The sequence below is a fragment of the Lampris incognitus genome, chromosome 2 (genome assembly GCF_029633865.1).
Source record: "Lampris incognitus isolate fLamInc1 chromosome 2, fLamInc1.hap2, whole genome shotgun sequence".
Taxonomy (NCBI): Eukaryota; Metazoa; Chordata; class Actinopteri; order Lampriformes; family Lampridae; genus Lampris; species Lampris incognitus.
In genome coordinates, this window is record NC_079212.1 from 36,715,784 (window position 1) to 36,741,190 (window position 25,407).

At 43.7% G+C, this 25,407-nt stretch overlaps 1 protein-coding gene across 3 annotated transcripts in view; it reads right to left on the reverse strand.

The window, feature by feature from the left end:
* Window positions 1-11,973: 11,973 nt before the first annotated feature.
* dnajc5ab (DnaJ (Hsp40) homolog, subfamily C, member 5ab) overlaps window positions 11,974-25,407 on the reverse strand; it is a 46,166-nt gene continuing 32,732 nt past the window's right edge. For all 3 annotated transcript variants that reach the window (XM_056275496.1, XM_056275494.1, XM_056275495.1), the window contains 4 exons: window positions 17,395-17,573; window positions 16,287-16,500; window positions 15,794-15,965; window positions 11,974-12,179 (listed from right to left, as the gene is read on the reverse strand). In XM_056275496.1, the coding sequence (XP_056131471.1) occupies window positions 12,082-12,179; window positions 15,794-15,965; window positions 16,287-16,500; window positions 17,395-17,501 (591 nt within the window). In that variant the 5' untranslated portion in view covers window positions 17,502-17,573 and the 3' untranslated portion in view covers window positions 11,974-12,081. The remainder of the gene's footprint in view (window positions 12,180-15,793; window positions 15,966-16,286; window positions 16,501-17,394; window positions 17,574-25,407) is intronic.

Consider the following 25,407-nt stretch of genomic DNA (forward strand, 5'->3'; position numbering starts at 1 on the left):
AGGTTTTTTTATTTCCAGTCTGGTGACACAGGAACCAGGAAGTTCCTTCCAAAAACAGAGTTTCTGTCCAGCGTTCCCAGTCTGCCAAACCAAGTTCTCTGAAGCTCCTTCAACAAAGACCGGTCACCACATCTCTGTATAGGACTCTCTGGGTGAGTCCCCCTCTCACTCTCTCACCCTCTCTCTCCTGCTGCTCCTCTCTCTTTACCACCCACTACCCGCGTTCACTCAACACACACTCCATTCCTCCCTTCATTCCTCTTTTTCTCCCACAGGTACCGACAACTATGTCAGTCTGAATACAGCTCCCAAGCCATAACAGTGTGCCTGTGAACGATAGAGAGAGAGAGAGCAAGAGAGAGAGATCTTATGGGCGTGGTTGATGTGGTAGATGTGTGTGTGTGTGGGGGGGGGGTGTCAGTTTACAGACAAGTTCCCAGGGGCAGTACCTCCGCACCGACTGTCACTCACACAGAGACGCGTGCGCACACACACACACACACACACACACACACACACACACACACACACACACACACACACACACACACACACACACACACAGCTCCCATATCGGGCAGTGGGTGGTATGTGGACAGATCATGTCCATGTCAGGCTTGGCTCCTTCTACAGTTACCCCCCCCCTTTCTGCCCCCCTCCCCAGTCCTCTAACCTCTCCACTAAGCGCAGGCAGAAACACATTTTGGTAATCACACCACAGACCTTGCAGCTTCAGCTACACTTGCTCTGTTTTTAACTCCTATTCAAATGAGCCGATTGTTTAGCAGGAGAGACATGAGATGGAAGGATGCCGGGACACCTGCTGAAATGTTGTTTTTGATTTATCATGAGATTTGAATTCATTTTGTACTTTAGCCGGGACACCTGCCAAAAATATAGGATTTAACAAGGTTTCCAAAAATCAAGAGTACTGAACTGGGGCAGCTTAGTCGACTAGACAGAGACACCATTTACGTCTGGCAATCTAGTTGTTTGTTATTCGCATTAAAACCCGAGTGTAAATGCAGCCAGGAGGGTGAAATGTAATCTGATTACTTAAATAACCCCGCAGATGTGTTTTGAGAAACTTTGTGGCTGCAGGTTTGCTCAGGGTAAAAGGAACTGCCCTCCTTGTCTGGAAACACCACAAAAGATAGGTAAAAATACATTAGATTTATAAGGGGACCTTTTTTTGTTGTTGGATTTTCCCCCTTTTTTTCCCCCAATTGTACTTGGCCAATTACCCCACTCTTCCAAGCCTTCCTGGTTGCTGCTCCACCCACTCTGCTAATCCGAGGAGGGCTGCAGACTACCATGTCTCCTCTGATACATGTGGAGTGGCCGGCTGCTTCTTTTCACCTAACAGTGAGGAGTTTTGCCTGGGGCGCCCTGGCCGACCAGAGGAGGCGCTAGTACAGTGACCAGGACACATACCTACATCCGGCTTCCCACCCGCAGACACGGCCAATTGTGTTTGTAGGGACCCCCGACCAAGCCGGCGGTAACACTGGGATTCAAACCAGCGATCCCCGTGTTGGTAGGCAACGGAATAGACCGCTACGCTACCCGAACGCCAGGGGGAACTTTTCATATCTTTTGGAAAAGCACTGGGGGAGATTGCCATCTGGTTACCAGAGATGATTTTTGACAAGTGTAAATACAATATGGATAAATCATTGCAGTGTATAATTTTAGAGCAAGTTTACATTAGATGCCTAGTGTAAATGTGCCCAGAGAGAGGTTTTTGTGGTAACGAGGTCCGCCTTTTACATCTGTACTCACACACACACACACACACACACACACACACACACACACACACACACACACACACACACACACACACACACAGAGCCAAGGAACGTTACAAATGCCGCTGGAGGTGCTTCTGGTTTGGAGTAAATTCCTGGGGCTTTGTACCAGGGAACATCCCGTGTCGCTTCCTTTCACACCTGGCCCACAGACTGCTAGTGTACTACTTCAGATCATCTTCAAATGGACTTCGCTGCGTCTGTATGGGCTGCCACCTGATGAGATAATCAAAAGTGGGCTGGTGTATACTGATAGATGACATGACCATCTGGATGAGAAGGTTATAAGATGTCAGACTGCTCTCTCTCTTCCTGTCATGTGTGATGATCAGAGAAGAGGTGTAGAAGAAAGAGGAACCAAAATCTGTGACCCCAGCTGTTGGTGCTACTTGGCCAGTTTGTGTTTCAGTTGATCTTCTCTGGTGAAAACAAATTCAAGTTCTGCTTCAACACATTTTTGAGGGTGAGGAACAGTTTCTCCCGCACTCTTACAGAAGAGAAGATGTAAAACCTTTCATCCATTTTTAAAAATGTAATGCATGTAGAGTGGTAACTAGGGAGTGTAAGAAAATATCACTTCATTTGCATATCGCAATACTCAAGTAAATGTAAAATCTTTCTTTTTAATGAAAAATTACATGCCTGAAAAGTAATAATAACAGCTTGACTGAACAGAACGAAACTAACCTGGCCCCAAAATGGTGGAATGATCCAGGACCGTAGCTATTCATACAGACGGGTGACAAATAAAAGGAAAAACCTGAATGCTTGACCCCTACAATGAGGGGGTCTGGGGGCTCTGTTGTGCTGTGGGGGCATTTTCCTGACATGGTTTGGGTCCACTTGTTCTCTTAGACGGAAGGGTCACTGCAAATCAATACAAAGTTATTCTGAGTGATCACCTTTATCCTATTATGAAACATCTCTATCCTGATGGGAGCAGTCTCTCCCAGGATGACAATGCCCCCATCCACAGGGCATGAGGGGGTCACTGAATGGTTTGATGAGGATGAAAATGATATAAATCACATGCTATGGCCTTCACAGTCACCAGATCTCAACCCAGTTGAACACTTACTATGGGAGATTTTAAACCAACATGTTAGACAGCGCTCTCCACCACCATCAAAACATCGAATGGGTGAATATCTTTTGAAAGAATGGTGTCCATCCCTCCAGTTCAAGTTCAGAGACTTGTCGAATCTATGACAAGGAGCATTGAAGCTGTTCTGGAGGCTCCTGGTGGTCCAACACTGTGTTGGTTTTTCCTTTAATTTGTCACCCGTCTGTATTTCATTCAAGAAAGGCCTAAAAATATCCTTTTTTCAGGCTATGGTTAGATTCTAAGCATGACTGTGATATTGACGTGACATTATAATTTGTAAGTCCAATAAGTGTCTCCACTATTCATGCTCTACCTACTACACACTTACAGTATAGAAAGTATATACTTTTACAGTAGTAGTCGTATACTTTCAGTGGATGGTGGTGGATTTAGAGAAAGCATATGACAGGGTGCCGAGAGAGGAGGTGTGGTATTGTATGAGGAAGTCGAGAGTGGCAGAGAAGTATGTAGGAGTGGTGCAGGATAAGTATGAGGGCAGTGTGACAGTGGTGTGGTGTGCGGTAGAAGTGACAGATGGGTTCAAAATGGAGGTGGGATTACATCAAGGATCGGCTCTGAGCCCTTTCTTGTTTGCAATGGTGATGGACAGAATGATGGAGATCAGGCAGGAATCTCCGTGGAATATGAGGTTCGCAGATGACATTGTGATCTGCAGTGAGAGTAGGGAGCAGGTTGAGGAGAGCCTGGAGAGGTGGAGGTATGCACTGGAAACAAGAGGAATGAAAGTCAGTAGGAGCAAGACGGAATACATATGTGTGAATGAGAGGAAGGACAGTGGAATGGTGAGGATGCAAGGAGTAGAGGTGATGAAGGCGTAGGAGTTTAAATACTTGGGGTCAACTGTTCAAAGTAACGGGGAGTAGGGTTCGCAGTGGTGTAGCGGTCTAAGCATCGGCTTTGTGTCGATGCAGTTGTCCACTGGGGACTGGGGTTCGCGCCCCGGTCTCGTCAGATCCGACTATGGCCGGACTCGATAAAGCAGCAATCATTGGCAACGCTATCTTCGGGAGGGGGGCGGAGTCGGCTTGTGTTCGTCACGTGCATGCGTCTCTGTGTGTGTCGGAAAAAACAATGGTTCGGCCTGGAGTCGCCTTGTCACGAAAGTGGGGAGGCGGTCTCCTTCGAGACTGCTGGCCGGAGAGATGCAGTTGGCGAACGAATGCAGTACGAGGGTGGGTGTTTGAATTAAAATAGGGATCGATTGGCCACTAAATTGGGAGAAAAAAGGGAAAAAAGAGGAAATAAATAAATAAATAAAAAGTAACGGGGAGTACGGAAGAGAGGTGAAGAGGGTGCAGGCAGGGTGGAGTGGATGGAGAAGAGTGTCATGAGTGATCAACAGAAGGGTACCAGCAAGAGTTAAAGGGAAGGTTTACAAGATGGTAGTGAGACAAGCTATGTTGTATGGTTTGGAGACAGTGGCACTGATGAAAAGACAGGACGCAGAGCTGAAGGTGGCAGAGCTGAAGATGTTAGGATTTTCGTTGGGAATGACGAAGAAGGACAGGATAAGGAACAATTACATTAGAGGGACAGCTCAGGTTGGACGGTTTGGAGACAAAGCAAGAGAGGCAAGATTGAGATGGTTTGGACAAGTGTGGAGGAGAGATGCTGGGTATATTGGGAGAAGGATGCTTAATATGGAGCTGCCAGGGCAGAGGAAAAGAGGAAGGCCAAAGAGGAAGTTTATGGATGTGGTGAGGGAGGACATGCAGATGGCTGGTGTGACAGAGGAAGATGCAGAGGACAGGAAGAGATGGAAAAGGATGATCCACTGTGGCGACCCCTAACGGGAGCAGCCGAAAGTAGTAGTAGTAGTAGTCAGTGACGATGCTAGGGTCTGTTGGGGCCCTAGGCAAAAATTCTCAGGAGGGGCCCCCAACCAGCATTTACCACCATTATGTTATAAATAATCTGACACCAACAAAAAATATACGAAATATAAACTTTTTTCCTTCTCCTCTTCTTTTCTGCTCCCGATGGACAACTCCTCTTCATTTTCCTTCATTGACATATCTTGGTGTGGACGCTGGGAGTAACTTTCACTTTCGAAGAGCACAGGCAGTGCACGTGCAACACGAATGACATGGGGTCCGTACAAGGGAGGTTTCCTACTGTGATGTCATGTCATTGCAAATCGTCCGTTCGTTGTTTAAGGTGGAGGGGGGGTTGCGGGCACTGCTTTGAAGTAAAGTCTGTCAGCCCTCGGGGGCCCCCTACTGCCTGGGGCTCCAAGCAGTTGCCTGGCTTGCCTGTTCAGAAGCTTCCCCTCTGGTAGTAGTAGTAGTAGTAGCAGCAGTAGCAGTAGTAGTAGTATACTTAGGGTATACACTCTTGTCTATATGATTACTCTTCAGTGCTCTTTAAGTTGATACTCCCATAATTGATAAATGCTGACTTGCTTTGTAAATCACTTTGAACAAAAGTGAAATAATGCTGATTTTAAGTTTTGAGATGTTGAAAGTCATGACGTTGAGGCTCCAGTCTGTGGTAGTTTATGAGCTTAAAGTCGTGAAAGTGAGTTTTCTGATTTGCTTCCTTTCAAATTAATGTAATGCCGAGTTAGAAAGGCCGTTAACACATGGATAAGATCCAGGGTTCTCCTGCTTCCCACCAATCAAGCTCACTCAGACAAGAGAGGCTCTGAAGCATCAGAAATGTTTATTTTATAACAGTACATCCGATAATTCATTTACCCACACCGCATGTCTGTCGGCCTGTCAGTGAGTCAGTCAGTCAGACAGACACACATGTTATGGATCCATGCTAAAACAGAAAAACTCTACTCGTCTATGTACTGTCTGCCACTGCCTGTATGTACAGCAGGTCTGCCATTTTGACACTTCCTGGTCAAAACAGTTCATGTCTAAAATTCTATACATCCCATTTATACACCTGCTTATCAATCAATTATTAAAAACGATAACAAAAATAAAATAAATAAAATAATGCTTCAATATTATCATTATCTTCTGATTACTATATTCACACCACCGTACTTGGTATGTAGCACTCCTTTTTTTTTTTTTTTAATTCCTACAACAAAAGTTTCTAAATTCCAGTGTTCGAAATAAAATTTGCCCTCACTCAGACATTGCATGGAGTTCGGGAAAAAGGAAAGGGCATTTCATTGGCCAACGATGATGTAATATATGAGTACAACAACCAATCAAATAATAGTGTGTGGGAGAATTATCCAATAGAAACACAGTTAAAAGCCAATTAGGAGCATGATTGGGTAGGAGGTGAGGGCAGCATGAGAAAATTAAACAGCGAGTGCTCATTCGCCCTTACGGCCCTTTCTGACGGAGATTAAAAAACAAGAGAAAGTATAACATACAAAATAGTCTCTTCGATTTGCCGGGGGTGTTTGTTTTCATATCACGATCAAACTCACAAAATCTTTTTCCCAGGAGTGTTCAAGCACAATTTGAAATATTTTGCTGTTGCTAGGAGAGATTTTTTTCAACTACAGAACTGCTGCCACAGAAGTAAAAACTTTGGATATTAATTAATGTCTTCCCTTCACTGATGACATGAAGAAAGAAAAAACAAAAAAAGACGAACCAAATCTACAGAGATAAGTAAAATAGTCAACACTTTCGGTTTTCGGACAAAACCAAGACATACACGGATGTAGAATCTAAACAAACAGTTAACACGACATGTACAGCATTTTACTTCCTCACACAAACAATTAAAAAACCAAGCAAAAAAAGAGATACAATAAAAAGGGATTGATGTGTGTATGGTCATATCCTCTATGGAATAGGGCACGGGTACGAGGAGCTTTTGCGATATAATGTAATCACGTGAGTGTAATTTTGTAATGTAGTTGTGTGTAATCTGGTAATGTAATCATATGTATAATCTTGTAGTGTAATCATAAGTATGGAAGTTAATTATTTCCCTACCACCAACAATGGACACAGTTATGGCTCCACTCTCCGTACGCACGCACACGAATAGGCACACACTCACATATATACACACACAAAGACATGCGCATACGCACACACACATGCGTTTTTATATCTATATTTATATATTAACACATGCACGCAAACACACAAACGCACACATTTCGGTGTGTACTAGAGAGCCGGACTGACATGAATAATGAAATTTTGAAAGGGGGAACAGGAGGAGAGAGGCAGAGGAGAAAGAGTGATGAAGAAGAGTTGGGGTGAAGTGGAAGAGGAAAGGCTGATTTGAGAGCGCTCGTAAAGGAGTGGGCCAATCAATGATGGAGAGAGACAGAAACTGGTTCTGTCAATGTCGTGATCATGACTCAAAGATGTCACACGCGGTTGACTGTAGAAAGAACCTATTCCACCTGTAATTATCGGGGCGGCATGGCTCAAGAGGTACAGCGGGTTGTCTAGTAATCGAAGGTCCGTTGGTTCGATTCCCAGCTTCTCCAGAGCGTGTCAAAGTGTCATTGAGCAAGGCATTGAACCCCTAACTGCTCCTGATGAGCAGGTTGGCGCCTTGCATGGCAGCCTCCACCGTCAGTGTATGAATGTGTGTGTGAGTGGGTAACTGTGAGGTATACATTGTAAAGCGCTTTGATTGGTCAGTAGACTATGAAAGTGCTTTATAAATGCAGTTCATTTACCATTTACCGAACACAGACACACACGCACACGCGTATGCATTTGGTGTGTGTGTGTGTGTGTGTGTTTGTGTAATCACAAAGCAGCGCAGTTATGCTCAGAGGATGATGTGGAAAGCTGTGCCCTTTTCAGAAACAGCCAAGTCAGTCAAATATCCACAATAAGCAAAGTAAAAAAAAAAAAAGTTCCCTACTTTCTGACTTACGGTCTAATTTGGTAGCACTTTACAATAAGGGTACATTAATTAACATGAGCTAATGCAGTAATAAGCATTAACTAACAATTAATTAAAAGTTAACTAACCCCATTAACAGTAGTTAATACAGTAATAAGCATAAACTAAGCCTAGCCCTGTTAATTGACTGTTAACAAATTTCTCATGGCAACATTTATTAAGGTTTTACAGGTCAATTAAGGTAAAAACTGATATTAATAAATGATGAACACCATCAGCAAATGATTATACTAGACACAATAGTTAACTTAACTAACTGTTAGTTAATGCTTATTACTGGTTAATTAATGCACCCTTATTGTAAAGTGTAACTTCTAATTCTTTTAAAAAATCCCGCAGAGTTGATGCAGGACAGATATAGGGGGATGGATGAATGTGAGTACTTGTCTACCACGGCCTGAGATAAATCCTCTGTTTAGAAATTGCGAAATGTTAGGGGCCTTAGTTATCCCTGACCTCAGCACCTCGTCTCAGTGGGTAGCAGGACTCTTCCGTGAAGTGGATACCTATGAAATGAATGGTTTGGAATGCCGAAATGACCAGCGAGTCAAGCATCTCCCATTTTGTGGGGCGTGTCTTTGGACATTTTTACATTTCCGTGGGTCAGTTAAGCCAATGTGTACCGCTAGTCGTCAAACCATCTTATAAGCTCACGGGGTCAAATTGCTGGATAGATTCCAAAGTTCACCCTCTGCTCCCACAAAGTTATCATCCGTTACAGCACCACACACTTGCTTATCCACCAGAGATACACATTTAGAGAGGTGTTGGAAACGTTTACCAGCAGATCTAAAATTCACCTACATTTCGCTAGTGACCAGCACAGACTTCCCACCTTGTAAACAAACTCTCTCTCCTTCCATCTAGATGACAAAACAGCCGACCAAACACTCAGCAACTATCAGGGTCTCGCGTGCCAAAGCTGGTCAGCATTCCTGTTCGACAGCTGCAGGGACTATAGCATCACCTTATATGTGACAGTAAAGCTCAAACCATGTCCAGCTGATGGCATCAGGCGTTAGAAAACGTCACCAGAAACCCGATATGATCGATGTAGGGACATAACTACTGCAGAACAAGGAGAATGTTCTCCATAGAAAAATAAAGGAACATGTATCATAAGAGGTTATAGGCTGCACTTGGTGTGGCTATAAACTATAAGACTAAGAAGTGAAGGATGTCCAACACCTGCCAATGTTGACGAAACCTGAGCCGGCCTTAATAAGGACCCTCCATACTGTGAAGACTACTGTGAGGATGTTCATATGGTTAATGGGGTGACATAAACAGCCAGTCACATCAACTCCCCAGTTGAACTTACAGACGGTTTCACACTGACCTATTTCCCGCTGCAGCTGAGGCGAGAGGGAATCTTGAGTGTTCTCAAAAGAAGGGCCTGGCTTTTATTGAAATCTGCATGGTTTCTCATCCCGCTGTGGGAAAAAATATTTTAGATGCCAAGTCTAGATTTTACTCATGCCTGCACAACTAGGGCAAAAAAACTGGCCTCCTAAAAAAATAAGCAAGAAGTTTGGTAACAATGAAACCAGTAACACAGGAAGTGGAATTGTCCCTACGGCCAGAGGCCAATGGTCAGAGGTCAGTGACAAAACAGCACCCACCGCTGTGTTGGTTCAGGACACCTCAGCAGAGCTGATGCTTGCCCATGTGGAGGCTTGAATCTGGGTTCCTTTGAATAAGACATGGTCTCTTTGATTTTGATACCATCCTACCATCAGTACTCTATCTGCAAGTCATCACCTGACCTCATAAGCCTCAGCGTGGGAAAGTTGTAGCTGTTAAGATCTGAGGCGACCAAGTGAGCTACAACTATCTGAAAAAGGGAGTCAGGATGGTGACAGGAACAGACCCCCACCTTAAACATAAAAAGACGGACACAGTTGAGATGCTGACCCACGCTGATGCAGACCCGGGATAGAACAGCGGTGTGGATTAGCATGGGAGCTTTTCTGTTACAAGATACAGATGACCAAAAATAAATGTGGCTGGTGTTGACCAGGAGTAAGGTGTATTACATGCTGTGGTGGCATGAAAGCCCAATAATGTAGGTAGATACTTTATTGATCCCAAAGGAAAATAAAGCGTCATACAACTCCTAGAAACCAAAGGCACACAATATCAAAAATACACACGTTCATTCATTATCCAAACCGCTTATCCTTACTCAGGGTCACAGGGATGCTGGAGCCTATCCCAGCAGTCACTGGGCGGCAGGCGGGAAAACACCCTGGAAAGGCCGCCAGACCATCAGAGGGCCGACACACACACACACTGACACCTAGGGACAATTTAGTACGGCCGATTCACCTGACCTACATGTCTTTGGACTGTGGAAGGAAACCGAAGCACCCAGAGGAAACCCGCGCAGACATGGGGAGAACATGCAAACGCCACACAGAGGATGACCCGGGATGACCCCCAAGGTTGGACTACCCCAGGGCTCACACCCAGGACCTTCTTGTTGTGAGGCGACCGTGCAAATCACTGTGCCACTGTGCCAAAATACACATAATGGCAAGAATATAAAGGAAAACCCGTACGGATATACAAAATACTTCAGTTTAGTCTAGTTCTTTATATTTTGCATATTCCCTATAGTATAGGCTCCAGCATCCCCGCAACCCTGAGAGCAGGATAAGCGGTTAAGATAATGGATAGATGGATATTACCTATAGTTTTTGCTTTATATTCTTGCTATTGTGTATATTTTTGATACTGTGTGCCTTTGGATTGTGCGAGCCGTAATGGCGCTTTAATTTCCCTTGGGATCAATAAAGTATCGATCTAGCTATCTCTCTCTCTCTCTCTCTCTCTCTCTCTAGATGGCACTACGGGAGCAGGAGGAAACATTACGCACCAAGAAACAGGATCTTGGTGATTGTCTTATTGCCCATAAGCAACAGCTCTTTGCTCAAATTTGGATTCCTTTAGGTCTTTTATCAGGAAAAAAAAAATTGTAGGTGTTTGCGTTTTTATGACTGCAAGTCAACAGAGGATTATTGACAGCAGAGAAAAACATTTCATTCTGTGCTTGGCAAACGTGCACACGGCAGGCACATATGAATGAGTGCATGGAGGTCACCGTAACTGTTTAAGGTCGTACATAGACAGAACGAACCCACTGGTCACAGCAAGAGGGATTTGTCAGGTGACCAATGACCTCTACGGGTGGTCTGCTGCTGTGGATCCGAGTGGATCGGAGAGGTGTCTACAGGGGTCGCCTCGCTCTGATGAACTGTTAGTCACTAAAAAACAGTAAGCTTCATTTTCTCCCCTCTCCCTCTCTCTCTCTCTCTCTCTCCCTTTCTGCAACGTTACAAGAGAATAATTATCCAGTGCATTGTATCTCTCTACCCCCCTCCTCCTCTTTCCCTGTACTCGTCTTACTAGAAGGTGCTGCTGATGTGTGAGTAGAGAGGGGAGATGTGGCTGTATCAGTGTTTATGTGTGGGTGTATTAGGGGTCGGGGAGGAATCAATTCTGTGCAAAAATGCAATATTAAACCCTGGCGATCTTTTATATTGCAGCATTTCTCCTGAATCACAACACTGAAGCACAATGAACAGATGCTTGCTGTGAAGAGGCTGATGATTTCTACATCTCTGAATGTTGGATTTTGAATCAGGGAAGCATACTCATGTTTTAAGTTTTTGTAAAACATCGGGCTTATAATAAATGCATTTTGCTGTGGATTTTCTTTGGATTATTGCTGGATTATTACTGTAGATAAGAAGGGATGGAGCTCTATTTATATATTGTGTTATTTGAAACATCTCAATATGTACTGAATCAACACAAAAAACAAAAACAAAAAAATAGTATTATGCAGGCGAGAGGTATTTGTCGATCCCCATGCAGCCCTGGTGTGTATGCGCTATTATGGTATGTCCAACATGGTGGGAATAAAATAAACTGAGAGCTTTGTGTGTGTATTGTACTTGTGATGTCTTTGTGTGATGAGTATATAGTTAGTATAGGATGAGCAGGACTGACTGACTATAGGATTACCAGGACTGACAGAACAGGACTGACTATGCCAGTCCTGTTCTGTTGGTTCTGTGTGTGTGTGTGTGTGTGTGTGTGTGTGTGTGTGTGTGTGTGTGTGTGTGTGTGTGTGTGTGTGTGTGTGTGTGTGTGTGTGTGTGTGTATTTAGTTGTTACTGATGCGATGGTTTTTAGGTGTGTCTATGTGTGTGGGTAAAATATCACTAGATTCTGCTGGTTCTATGTGTCTGAATGTGCATGGATGTGTGTGTTTGTGAGTGTGTGAATCTAGTAAGCCTCAGTCCGGTAGCTGTGGTGGGAGTCAGCGGTGAGCTGAGTGGTCTCTGTGGCCGAGGATGGCTGCATTATGATGGGATCACTGCCACCTGGTGAAGAGACACACACACACACACACACACACACACACACACACACACACACACACAAAAGACAAATAAAAACAGAAAAACACACAGACATACACAGAGATTTGTTACTTGACTACACAGCAAATGAAAATACATTGCAGCTGTTAGCTAATATCCAAAAATGCCTTATAGCTGACATCCATGTATAATGTCCTAGACTTTTCAAAAAACATACAGTTCTGATAGGGTGCAGAAAAATTATTTTGGTAATCAATTATTCCATGAAATATTTTGACATTTAAATAAGTAATGGGACAGAGAAATGCTTTACAGAAGAAAAGGTAGATCTGTAGATTATTTATTGAATTGACTAAGTGGCTTCAGTGCAGTCAAATGGGGGAAATTGCTTGAGCCTTCAAAAACAGACATATTGGGAAGCCTGCAGGCATATCGGATTTCACTCAAAACTTTCCCAAAACTGTAGCAATTAATTCCGTTTTTGTGTATATGATTCTAAATGAGGCATGGTGGCGCAGTGGTTAGTGCGGTCGCCTCACAGCAAGAAGGTCCTGGGTTTGAACCCCGGGGGTCATCCCAGGTCGTCCTCTGTGTGGAGTTTGCATTTTCTCTCCCTGTCTGCGTGGGTTTTCTCTCACAGTCAAAAGACATGTAGAGGTCAGGTGTATCGGCCACACTAAATTGTCTCTAGGTGTGAATGTGTGTGTCAGCCTTGTGATGGCCTGGCGGCCTGTCCAGGGTGTCTCCCCACCTGCTGCCCAATGACTGCCGGGATAGGCTCCAGCATCCCTGACTTTGTCATGTGCAAGATAAGACAGGTTTGGCCATGAAGACGATTGCTTTTATTAAATAAAATTACACTATGTCTTTAAATCACAACACCACATCTTTAAACGTGTAATCCTTTATGTATTGCTATTAAATCACATCTAATTTGATACAAGATACAGACTTTTTTCCCTTTACACTAACTATGCTTCACTCCACTTGTTCAGATTCTTTGTTGTTCCACAATGGGGAAAAACTGATTGGTCATGCAAGCATAAAATTTGCTTATATAGCTGCTACATCCCCTGAGAGAAAGGAAACAGACGTGTCAGTAAAGCTGGGTAGATTAAGTTTTGAAGTGGCCATATCATGCTCATTCCAGCTCTATATTTTTTATTCTGGAGCTCCACTAGAGTAGTTTTGCATGAAAAATCCTTATTTGTCTTATACTGGCCCTTTATGCAGCCCCTCAGTTCATCCTCTGTCTGAAACAAGCCATTTTAGCCTGTTTTAGCTGTCTCTTTATGCCCCCCCCCCAAAAGCCCACCGCCTCATCCTCAGGGGGAAACAGAGTTTGATACAACACCAGAGTAGGAGGTTCAGTAAGCAAACTATAAACCTATTAAGTAGCATAATTTCTTGTTCTTGATTGGAAATGGCAACTTCTCAAATCTATCCATACATGTTTGAGCCCGGATACAATTTGGAATATGAGAGTGGATAGCACGAACATCTGTTTTTATATATGCCCCTTTTAATCGGCTTGCATGTGGGAAATGCACTAAAATGCTGACTGAAGTGGAGAATTTCTGCTGTCAGGAAATAAAGCCTATGTAGCTAGTAAAATATTATTCTGCTGTTGACAAATGACTATAGTATCTCCCAGCAGTGTTGATTATTTGTTTGCTGGAGTACATTATATGCCCATAGTACTACCCAAGTAGACTGTTTTGCAAGTATGTGTACATACATTTACAAAGAAGACCGTAGTTTGACAGGCTTTTGGGCTTGGAATATCTTAGCTTCAGCATAACTGCTTTTGGTATTATAAAAATTATAGCTGATTGCTTATTACTTGAAAAAATGTATCATTTGGGGGATGATGACTTCTATCCGCGGCAGTTGTGAAAATAACACTACGATTCTGAGCGGATATGGTTGAAATAAAGGCAAGTAATCTTTTTTTTTTGTGCCCTTAATTATCCCACTTTCCGAGCCACCCCCTCTGCTGATCTGGGGAGGGCTGCAGACTACCACATGCCTCCTCTGATACACGTGGAGTCGCTAGCCGCTTCTTTTCACCTGACAGTGAGGAGTTTAACCAGGGGGACGTAGCACGTGGGAGGATCACGCTATTCCCCCTCAGTTCCCCTTCCCCCCTGAACAGGCGCCCTGACCGACCAGAAGTGGCGCTAGTGCAGCGACCAGGGCACATACCAAACGCGGCACACGCGGCTTCCCATCTTCCCATGACCAATTGTGTCTGTAGGGATGCCCGACCAAGCCGGAGGTAACATGGGGATTTGAACTGGCAATCCCCATGTTGGTAAGCAACGGAATAGACTGCCACGCCACCCGCACGCCCCCAAGGCATATAATCAGACAGTCCATAGCTGGATTGTTTCAAGCAAATCACCATTAGCTCCCTAAATAATTTAAGCTTCAATGTATACTCCCATTCTCTGCACCGAAACTGTATTCACAAGCCATTTGGTCCGATTAATACAAGACAAACATTTCAGTGATATAATGTTACTCACAGCTTGCGCTTCTGACTCCTCAACATGGCCCTTTACAGAATGAACAGCCCCGTGTTTTAGCACTAGCCTAGCCAAAAAAACCAGCTTCATACTGGGCTCTGTTGAGGAAAAGCTCTCTGTGAAGTGGCGTGAGCAAACAAACATGTTGGCATATGGCTGTTGTTGGCCCGAAAGAAGAAACTGTATCCAGTGTTGTCTGGTGCTTTCTTCTTTAGGAAAGGCGAACAAATCAAAAATCCAGCATTGAACTGTGCCTGGTTCAGGGAGCAGTCCTTGGTAAAATGAAGGGGACATAAAAGGTTGGGGTTGTACTGCTGAGGAACAGTGTTAAAAAGGAAATTTAACCACTGATTCTTAATTTCGTCTTCCTTTGGAAATTCATACAAAGGGAATTTGCCTTCGCACTGAAAAAAGGGCATCTGCTCAACATTGCAATACGTACTAACCTGGTGTTACATCAAAATCTGAGACCCTTCTGCTCCACTGTACTTTGTTTGAGGGTGGGCCAAACTAGCTGCTACGTGGGCATTATGAAAATGTGTTACATAGGGATGTAGATAAGTAATGGAAGAAAACACTGGACTACAAATGAGACATTTCAGGCAGTGTTTTCTGTCTGAGAGAATAACTCCCTTTGGCATGGACTTTGGCCTTTGTAACTCCGCAGACGTTTTATATGCACCTCCCAGCTATACAACATGCTAAAGGAAAGGGAAAAGCCCAAAAAGCATGATATGGCCCCTTTAAGCGAAGCTGGATGGAATGTGTTTTAGATATCGCAAACACATTTCCAGCTGTAAGCCCGCTGATGGACTTGTAAGGAACCTGCCAGTTGAATGAATGAAGTCTAGATAATAAGCAACTTAACTCATGTCCAGCAACTGAAGCAACTTAACCCATGTCCAGATTTGATGAGTATGTACATGTGCCGAGTATGGTCTGTGTAGGTAGGTATATATGTGTGGTTATGTGTGATTGATGATTGCATGTGTGCACATTGAGTATGGTCTGAGATGCGTCTCTTGTATGAACACACACACACACACACACACACACACACACACACACACACACACACACACACACCTCTCTCCTCAGTGGTCATCTGGGCCTCCAGGTCCTCAGGTGACACATAAAACTCTGGCTCCTGCTCCATGGGCGGCCGTGGTTTACATTTACCACAGCAGCAGTTACAACAGCAACACAGGCAACAGCAGAAATAACAACCTGTGGCCACACCACAGAAGATAAACAAGGCCTAGAGAGAGAGAGAGAAAGAGAATGAGGTCAAATAAGTTCACGTGTTGAAGGAAAAAACTATGGACAGGTTACAGAAGATGGGGAAACTACCTGGGGGAAGACTATAAAAAAAACCCACATACCCCCCACTGTTAACTGTCCAAACCCTTCTGCAGCACAGAGCCTCAGCAAGCTCTTTGTTTTCCCCCAACATTCTGTCTGTATGGCTACTGATCCATACCACTAATCTATCCATCCAACTAACAATCCATCTGTTAAACATCCATCCATCTGAATATCCATTCATCTAAACATCAATCCTTTCATCCACACATCCTACCTTGGCCCACCAGCTGGACAGCACAAAGTAGGAGTTGACATTTTCCTCTCCAAACTGCTCGGCCACATAGAGGCCCAGTGAGCCGTACTTATCATAGATGTTCTTCTTGGTACAGTCACTCAGGATGGCATGAGCGTTGTTGATTTCCTTAAATTTGTCAGCTGCCTCTGGGTTGTCCGGGTTCTTGTCTGGGTGGAACTTCAGGGCCAGTTTTCTGAGAAAGAAAGAGAGAGAGAGCGAGAGAGAGAGAGCGAGAGAGATTTTGATGATTCATTGACATCAAAATTAGTGCCCACTGTTGATGTCATGGTTGGCTTGGTTCAAGGAGGGGTCAAACCCACACAATGCACCTTTGGAGGATAACCAACTCAAATTAAGTGGTAAATTTGGTTTTGATTCAGTTAACTCAACAATCAGTGATAAGAGGTCATGCCTGAGGTTTATTAAGTCAGTAAGGGGCATCACTGGGAATTACATTGCAGTAATCTCTACAACCACAAAGGATACTCTTTCCTTATCAGGTATCACTGTGAAAGATAAAAAGGCACTAAACATCCTTTTGATACCATTACTTTTTAATCTAGCTTTATTTAATTGCTATTTGTTCGAGGATTCCATGATTCCTACATGGTTTGCACAATGCTTTGTCACAGAAAACTCTGGCCCCTTCTAGTGGTTAATAAGCGAACTACAACGTAAAAAAAAGGTCCATGTTGCAAAATAAGTGACAAACATGGCAGTAGCTTGGGTTTGTGTGAGTATGAGTGTGGGGTGGTGAATGCACAATTTCTAGTTGATGTGTGCATGTATGTGTGTGTGTGTGACTGCACTTAAAGCGTTAATCTGTGTTAAGTGTGTGGTACGTGTATGTGTGTCACTGCACAGTGTGTGTACATGTAGGAGTTGGGGCTAGTTTGTGCTGGTCCGAATGTCCTCGTGTGAGCAACTTACCAAGTGAAATAGCTCATACATAAAACTTTTTTTTTTTAAAATGCTAGTTCTGGTGTGTGTGTGTGCGTTAAAGAGCGTATGTGTAGTATTGAGCGTACAGGTGTGTTCTTGAGTGTTTGTTATAGTCTGTATAGTATATTATGTCTGTTATATTTACCTGTAACACTTCTTGATGTCCTCTGGCGTGGCGTTCTTATCGACTCCAAGCACGGCGTACAGCGATTCTCCTGAAGTGGAGAGAGTCCTCTGTCTCTGCTGCTCCATTGCCTGCGCTCTCTCTCGCTCTCTCTCTCTGTCCTCTTGCTTGCTCCCTCACTCACTCACTCAGAACCTCACCTGTCAGACAAAGAGAGAGAAGACACCTAATGAATCCAAAAGCTTATTTCAGATTAAAGTTGGCTCTCTTTTCATGTTTAGCTTTTCTGCGTATCAGGGCCATTTTGTCTATTTTGCCCTTCAAAAGTCACGTGGGCAGGCCTTTCATCTCTCAAAAGTTAAAGAGATGGAAAGTAGAGGGAGCTCAGTGGGATCTGATCCCAGGCTAGTGGCTCAAACATGGTTCTAGAGACCAAGTCTTAACCACTCAGCTACATTTGATCACTGGAAATTAGTTTTTTCCCCCATTGTCTCCTGCAGAGGTCCTGGTGTCAGCCCTGTCTTGGTTTCTGGCTCTGCACCACTGTATCTCTCAACATATTTCACCGTGTTTTCCAATACCTAACTAGTCTGACGAGAAGACTTCTAGTTGATTCTTCTTCGAAATACATCAATAACATAGCCAGAGAGGAAGAACCCGATGTTTCCTGCGAGGAAAATGTTACAAAGGTCAAATTTCATTACTATGTTTTACTACGAGCCTGATAACCCTGTCACCGGACCAGTTCCAAGCAAAAAGCAGGAGCACCTTTTCATTCTTGCTAACCAGTTTCCTTGAATCACATGAAGTTTCAGAGCTAAACAAAAAATTATTAAAAGAACATCAGTTCCTAAATACAAGCATTTTTTTCAACCCCTGGTTGTGACGCAGTGTTAGTGTTGACACCTCCTGACGCAGTTAAAGGCTAAGTATCTCCCTTAATGATGCTTTGAAAAGGATGGCCGCACAGGAGATGATCTGCCAGGTCTACCAGTCTTAAGTAGGTTTTAACTTTCATCAATGAGATATGAATGTTGAAAATACCATTAATAGACTGTCTTTGTTGGTCCCTTGGTCCTTGCTGACCAAGTTGAAGTGTTACATGTAGGCTCAGGTCCAACTTCCTGTGTTCCAACCCAGCATGTCGTCTCTTCTACCTGCCTCTACAGCTCACCCTTCCCATCAGTTTCTACAATGTTCATTTTTATCAAGTTAGAAAAGCTATCATTTACATTCATGGCACCTGGCTGACGGAAACTTCCATTTAGTGAGCAGGTTTCCAGGATTCGAACCCAGGACCTTTGGGGTATTATGTCCCTTGTTGTTGATAGCATTACACTCAACAGGGCTATTACTGGAGCTTAGGCGGTAACAAGAAGCAAGAAGTTTTAAAAATTTTTTTTTTAAAGGGTGTCAGGGCAGGAACACTCTCAAAGCACACAAAACAGCACTTGTTAGTAACATTTACTACCACATGGGGTCTGATGTAACGGTCCTCTGAGTGCCAGTGTAGCGACTTGGCTTGGTTTTAGAACAAAGACCAGCAGAGCCCATTTGGTAGCACTTGGCAAGAAAGAGGCAAACAATGAAATGTCTTGCCCAAGTCAGGAACACAAAGTACACTGTACATTTTGCATTTCTACATAAAATTTAAGGCTGTGAGATTTTGGCTACTATCACAACCATGATTACTTTCATTGTTGTTAAATGTGATTAGTAGTGATTATGAGTCTGTTTCAAGGAACACATTTATTTTTAGTCCACTTTTGGTGTCTCATATCCGCATATTGACTGTTTTCAACACTTATTTTCAGCAGCTTACTTGCAGTGAAGTAGATATAAGCAATCTAATGAAGTTCAACCACCAATCAAAACTAGTGACGGGTTCGATTGCACCAACTGGCTTTGATGGATGGAGTTGACAGATATAGGCCCATATTTCAATGCACACACTATACCTTCCCACACTACAATAAATAAGTGAATAGGTAAATAATGTTTAATCATTTTGATAATACATAAACTCATTTCCACATCTTTAATTACTAAATTATTATCTATTTATTAATTTAATCATTCATTAGCTTCATTCAATGTCTACTGAACATTTATAATTTTCAACAAAATCCTTGATAAATTAAAATGTTTCAGTGTTAACAGTGAAAACTACATCTATGATGCATAATCGCAGATGACTCATTGCCTACTTTTAACCGGAGACACAAACCTTAGACAGACTTGAGTCAGAGAGAGAAAGGGCGAAGATGACACAGAGAGAGAGAGATAGAAAGGGTGCAATGGGGTGAGAATGACACAGAGACGGAGAGAGAAAGAAAGGGTGCGATGGGGTGAGAATGACACAGAGACGGAGAGGGGGGGGGGCTTGCAGAGAGATTAGTCAGATGAGGAGAGGGATGAGAGGAGAAAAGAAGGAGGGGAGGGACATGAACAACTTAAACCTCTGTAACTCCAGTAACATAAGATGTCAGGCCACTCAGCCATCTAAGTAGTGGTGGGTGAGAGGCTGGTGCCCATACAGTCTGTGTCTTGTTGAAACTTGGTATCACCAGAGCAATCCCTAAAAGATTTGAAGAATTGGGGGCAGGGTGTCAAACTCGATTTGCTTATACCTGATCTAGAAGGTCTAAGTAGGCTAGATGGGACTTCTGAAATACTGGGTTTTACCAAGATACATGTGGTGCTGTGGGTATGGATAGGTTCTCTATATTTTCACAGATTGCATTCATGCATTACCTCAAATACTGTCTCTTTTGCCTCAAATTCAGAAGAAATTCAGACTCAGAAGTTTGATTGGAAAGCGTGAACGCAACCCCCCCCAAATAAACAAAACAAAACAAGGTAAAGCATTTTTTTATTTCTGAATCTTGTGTTCAGTTTTGTAGATAAAATACTGATATGTAGTCTTGCAACTCAAGTCTGTATGGTGAAGTCAGACGTCAAGTGCATTTTTTTGTCACTCTCCATGGCACACATCGGTGGCTTGTATCAGCACTACGGCTTTTCTTTCACTGGCCAATCACTGTTATCACCGCAGAAACTATGGTACAGTGAAAATGAAATGAAATGAAAAATGTCTGACACACACGGGGTTATGGTAGAGGTTAGCTGAGGCAAAAAAAAAAAATGACACTAATGGTAGTCAGTGGGAAGAAATCCACTGTCTGACTGCTGCCGCTCTGACTACCGCCCTGTGATGCTGGTGTCCACACTGCTGCTTAGTTACCTAGATAAGAGCATCAGTTCAGAGCGAGGTAAGAAAAAGATATACTTTGTTAATCCTCCAGATATCTCTTTTGGGCAGCCAGAGACAGGTACAGGTGGAAAATGTAGGGTTATGTATCATGATTAATGCTACTCTGAAATGACAGAGTGGGTACTCAACTATTGTCCTTCAGTTAGGAGAAAATCTTACTAACCACTGGACCATCTCGCTTAATGTCAAGAGCCTACGCTGGATTCAAACCAGGCCAACATGGTACACATTTAACTGGGTAAGCCACCAGGATGCCTGGGATGTAAATATAGTACAAGAGCCTTCATCCAGGGGAGGATACACAGATGCCCCATTTACATTTGGCATTAAAGCGAGTCTTGGGTGATCAGATAGCAATCCACTTGAGCTTATCCGTGTGAAAATAAATAAATACACTTGAGACCAATTGATGTAATTTGATTACTTAAACCACCTTGGGTCATGGCTTGAGACTCAAGTTGAACAAGAGTAGATGGAACCATTTCTTGAAGACAGACACTTCAATCCCTCTTCTCCTCCTGAACATTACATCTACCAACAACGTCTGAGGAAAAGGAAGAGTGTGCGGCAACTCCACCAGCATGTGGTAGTCTTCATTGAGGAAGAGGAATTTGAATATTGACTAGAAAAGTGCCGGCAGCATGCAATCTGATTTCTATGTGGATACCCAAGACATATTTCTGATTATGCATGAATTACAATGTGGATAAATCCCACCCAGACACCAGTCTGGATAAAAGTTACATAAAATGCCTAGTGTACATGGGGGCAATAGACAACAATGGTAAATCCACCTGCATAGATGTAGCTATGGGTACTGGAAGGCTTATGTAGCCAAGGTAAGCCTATTCAGACAGACCAGACTGGCAGATAGACAAAGACACACACCAACCCACACACTACTGCAGCAGGCAGGACAGTGCGCTTCAGAGAAAGGAGAAAACTGAAACTCACATGATCATTAAAAAGACTCCATCCTCAGCTATTTATAGACTGGGAATTAAAAAAATAATAATGAAAGAAGATTTGCAATTTTTGAAGTGTACTCTCTGTGAACTGACTACAAGCCAGTCTTGCATACCTAGCTGCAAAAAAATCAGGGTTGGGTTTGGATGTTGTCAAGTCAAGTCAAATTTATTTATAAAGCACATTTAAAAACAACTCCAGTTGACCGAAGTGCTGTGCAGACCAGATCAGGCAGCTAAAACACAGACACGAGAAACACTGACATAGACAACAAGGCACTTAGCTCATAGGCATGAATAAACACATGTGCATACGCACAAGCCAGAAATCAGCCACATCAGCAGGATTCAAACACTAGTGAATAAAAGTAATTTATGAGCCGGGACTTAAAAGAGTCGATGGAGGGGGCAGATCTGATGGGGAGGGGAATGTTGTTCCCCAGTCTGGGGGCTGCAACCCCAAAGGCGTGGTTACCCCTGAGTTTAAGTTTAGATTGCAGGACAGCCAGGAGTCCCAAGTCAGCCAACCTGAGGGACCTTGAGGTGGAATAGAGGGTTAAAAGGTCTGCGATATGGGGGGGGGGGGCATTTAGGACTTTATAAACAAACAGGAGAACCTGAAAATCAATTTTTTTACCCCCCCCTTTTTCTCCCCCATTGTATTTTTGCCAATTACCCCACTCTCCCGAGCCATCCCAGTCGCTGCTCCACCGCCCCACTGCCGAGCCGGGGAGGGCTGCAGACTACCACATTCTCCTCCGATACATGTGGAGTCGCCAGCCGCTTCTTTTCACCTTACAGTGAATAGTTTCGCCAGGGGGGCGTAACGCGTGGGAGGATCACGCCATTCACCCCAGTCCCCCCCCCACCCCAAAAAGGCGTCCTGACCGACCAGAGGAAGCACTAGCGCAGCGACCAGGACACATATCCACATCTGGCTTTTCACCTGCACACACGGCCAATTGTGTCTGTAGGGATGCCTGACCAAGCCGGAGGTAACATGGGGATTAAACCCGGTGATCCCCGTTTTGGTAGGCAATGGACTAGACCGCCACACTATGCAGTTGCCCCCCTTAAATCAATTCTGAACCATACAGGCAGCCAGCGGAGTGATAGGGGTAATATGGTCCCTCTTGCAGGTAACTGTCATGAGCCTGGCTGCGACATTCTGGACCAGTTGCAAGCAGGACAGGGACAACTGACTAACCATGAAGTTAGTCTAAGTGACACTGGAAAAAACTGGCTTTCGCTGCTGCATTAACTTGCTTGTCAAACTTGAAGGCTGAATCAAATATCACACCAAGGTTTTTGATATGATGTTTAACAGGGGTGGACAGGTTACCAAGACTGTTGGTAAACACTTAAACAGAGTCGGGGGGCCAAATAGGACAACTTCAGATTTGCCAGATTTGTTGTGTGTGTATATGTTTGTTTGTGGGGTGTTATGTAAGAGGTAACTTTTGGGACTGACTTCGTTTCACTGCAATAAAAGATCCTCTCTCTTTTCCTCATTGCAGCAGCTGCTCACTGTCTTAGCTGGACTCTCCTCATATGATCACATTTGTTTCCTGGATGACCCTGTGTTTGAAGATGGTTTGAATGTTCAGGTGTTTTCATCAACCACACATTCTGGCTGATGTGTTAACAATTTTTTGTCACTTTGACTTTGTTGATGAGAGTGATGTGCTGTATTATACTTTTAACTTTTACTCACATTGCATTTTTCATGGGCTTTCCTACAGTTATGCCATCCATCTTCTACGTATTTTCAAAGTAACACAAACGGGGTGTGGGCTTTGCGGTCCAACACACAGCTATGAGAGTTTCATCTCATATGCTGCAGCTCTTTAAGGCAGGATTGTTCTGTAGTTTATGGTTAGATACAAGACTGGTACTTTAGCTCAGGCAGCGTGGGAGGAGGCTAACTTTAGCCTAGCTTATAGATAGCCACTGGCTAGTTCCTTGAAGACTGTGGGTTAATCTCGAAAACACACATCTACAGCCACACATACATACACACACACACACACACACACAGGAGGGAAAAAAGAGTACACTGTAAAGCCAAGAGAGAAGTGAGAAAGAGAGCAAGCACATAAGAGCGAGAGAGAGAGAGAGAGAGAGAGAGAGAGAGAGAGAGAGAGAGAGAGAGACTTGAACAAAGAGATCCCGGCACAGTGACTCATATAGCTAATACTTCAGACTGCCAGTGCGTAGTGAGTCACAGTGTCACAGTGTTGATTAAAGAAATCAACGGGGAAGAATGATGTAGAGCTAACAGCATGAAGGGATGAGTAGAGGAGCAAAGGAGAGAATGAGGTCAAGTAGGTCGAAAACTGTGATCATGGATGAAAGAAAAGATTGGCCAGGGGACTGTTTAAAGAGTAGCCCTGTTACCCGCTGTGCCCAGATGAAAGGCAGAGACCGATTCTCCACCTGCTCCTCTCCCCTCTCTCTTGCTCAAATCCTGAAAGGGTTCTCAACTACTAACCTTTCTCTCTCCTGTATGTGTGTTAACATTGGGTTCTACGCTTGGCTCTGTGTGTGCAAGCATGAATGTATGCACCTGGCTGCATATGTGTGTGTGTCTGTGTGCCTGTTTGAATGTGCAGGTTTGCTCCACATTGTGTTCTCAGCAGACAGGATGAGCAGACCAGTCAGGCATTGGAAACTTTGTCCCCTAAGGTAAGAATAACCTCAAAACTAGCTTGTTACTGCTCTTTTAACTGCAGTGTGTATCTTAACCCTGCTATCTCTTTAGTTACCCTGACGTATGCATGTCCCTAGTTTCTTCTCCTGTTTCACTTAATGGGATGTCTAACAGGTCAGACTAAGGTTCACGTCAGACTCCAATGCCTCACACCGTGCACTCACACCATTCCCAGAGAATTAGCTTCCATGCTACTTTTCTCACTCTCGCTAATGTTGCTCTGCCTCCCCTATTATTCCCCCTGAGCTTTTCTCTCAACCACTTTCCTTTTCTCTCTCTGTCTCCCTTGTTTAACTCAATATGGACCTATTAATGCTCAGTCAACTCAATTATTACAACAGCTGTGCTAAACAGCAACTAAAAGACACTGCAGATGGTATGATCTCATAACAGGAGGAGACGATATGGAGAGCTCAAAAAACTCTAGCCGGGGCATCTGGGTAGCATAGCAGTCTATTTGGTTGCCTACCAACACGGGGATCGGCAGTTCGAATCCCCGTGTTACTGCTGGCTTGGTTGGGCATCCCTACAGACACAATTGGCCATGTTTGCAGGTGGGAAGCCGGAAAAAAAAAAAACTCTAGCCGTTTACATAGACTCCAGTTACACACACACACACACACACGCACACACACAAACACCTTTCTCTCCTTGATGCTGTTATCTGTTAAGGTCTATCTATGACAAAAAGTGATGTGTTTATCGTGCAACTGGTACTTTCTGCCCCACCATCCTCTCCTCCACTTTCAAGACACTTTCAACCCCTGGTGAAAAGTCCAATATAGCATTGCTAGCCATAATTATTAGTCGCTACGCCAACATTTGTGGTAACCAGAGTGCCAGTTAACATTCTTTTTTGCTTTCGAGTCATGGAATTTTGTGCATGTTTGTAGAAGTTTTGCGAGAGTAATGTGAAGACACACAATATATTAAGAATGACTTGTTGTGCACTGCATGAGATGGTAAGTTGCATCACCGTCTGATCCATGAAGCCACTAAAACTTGGACACTGTTACTGCATTTACACTACCGTTCAAAAGTTTGGGCTCACCCAAACAATTCTGTGTTTTCCATGAAAAGTCACA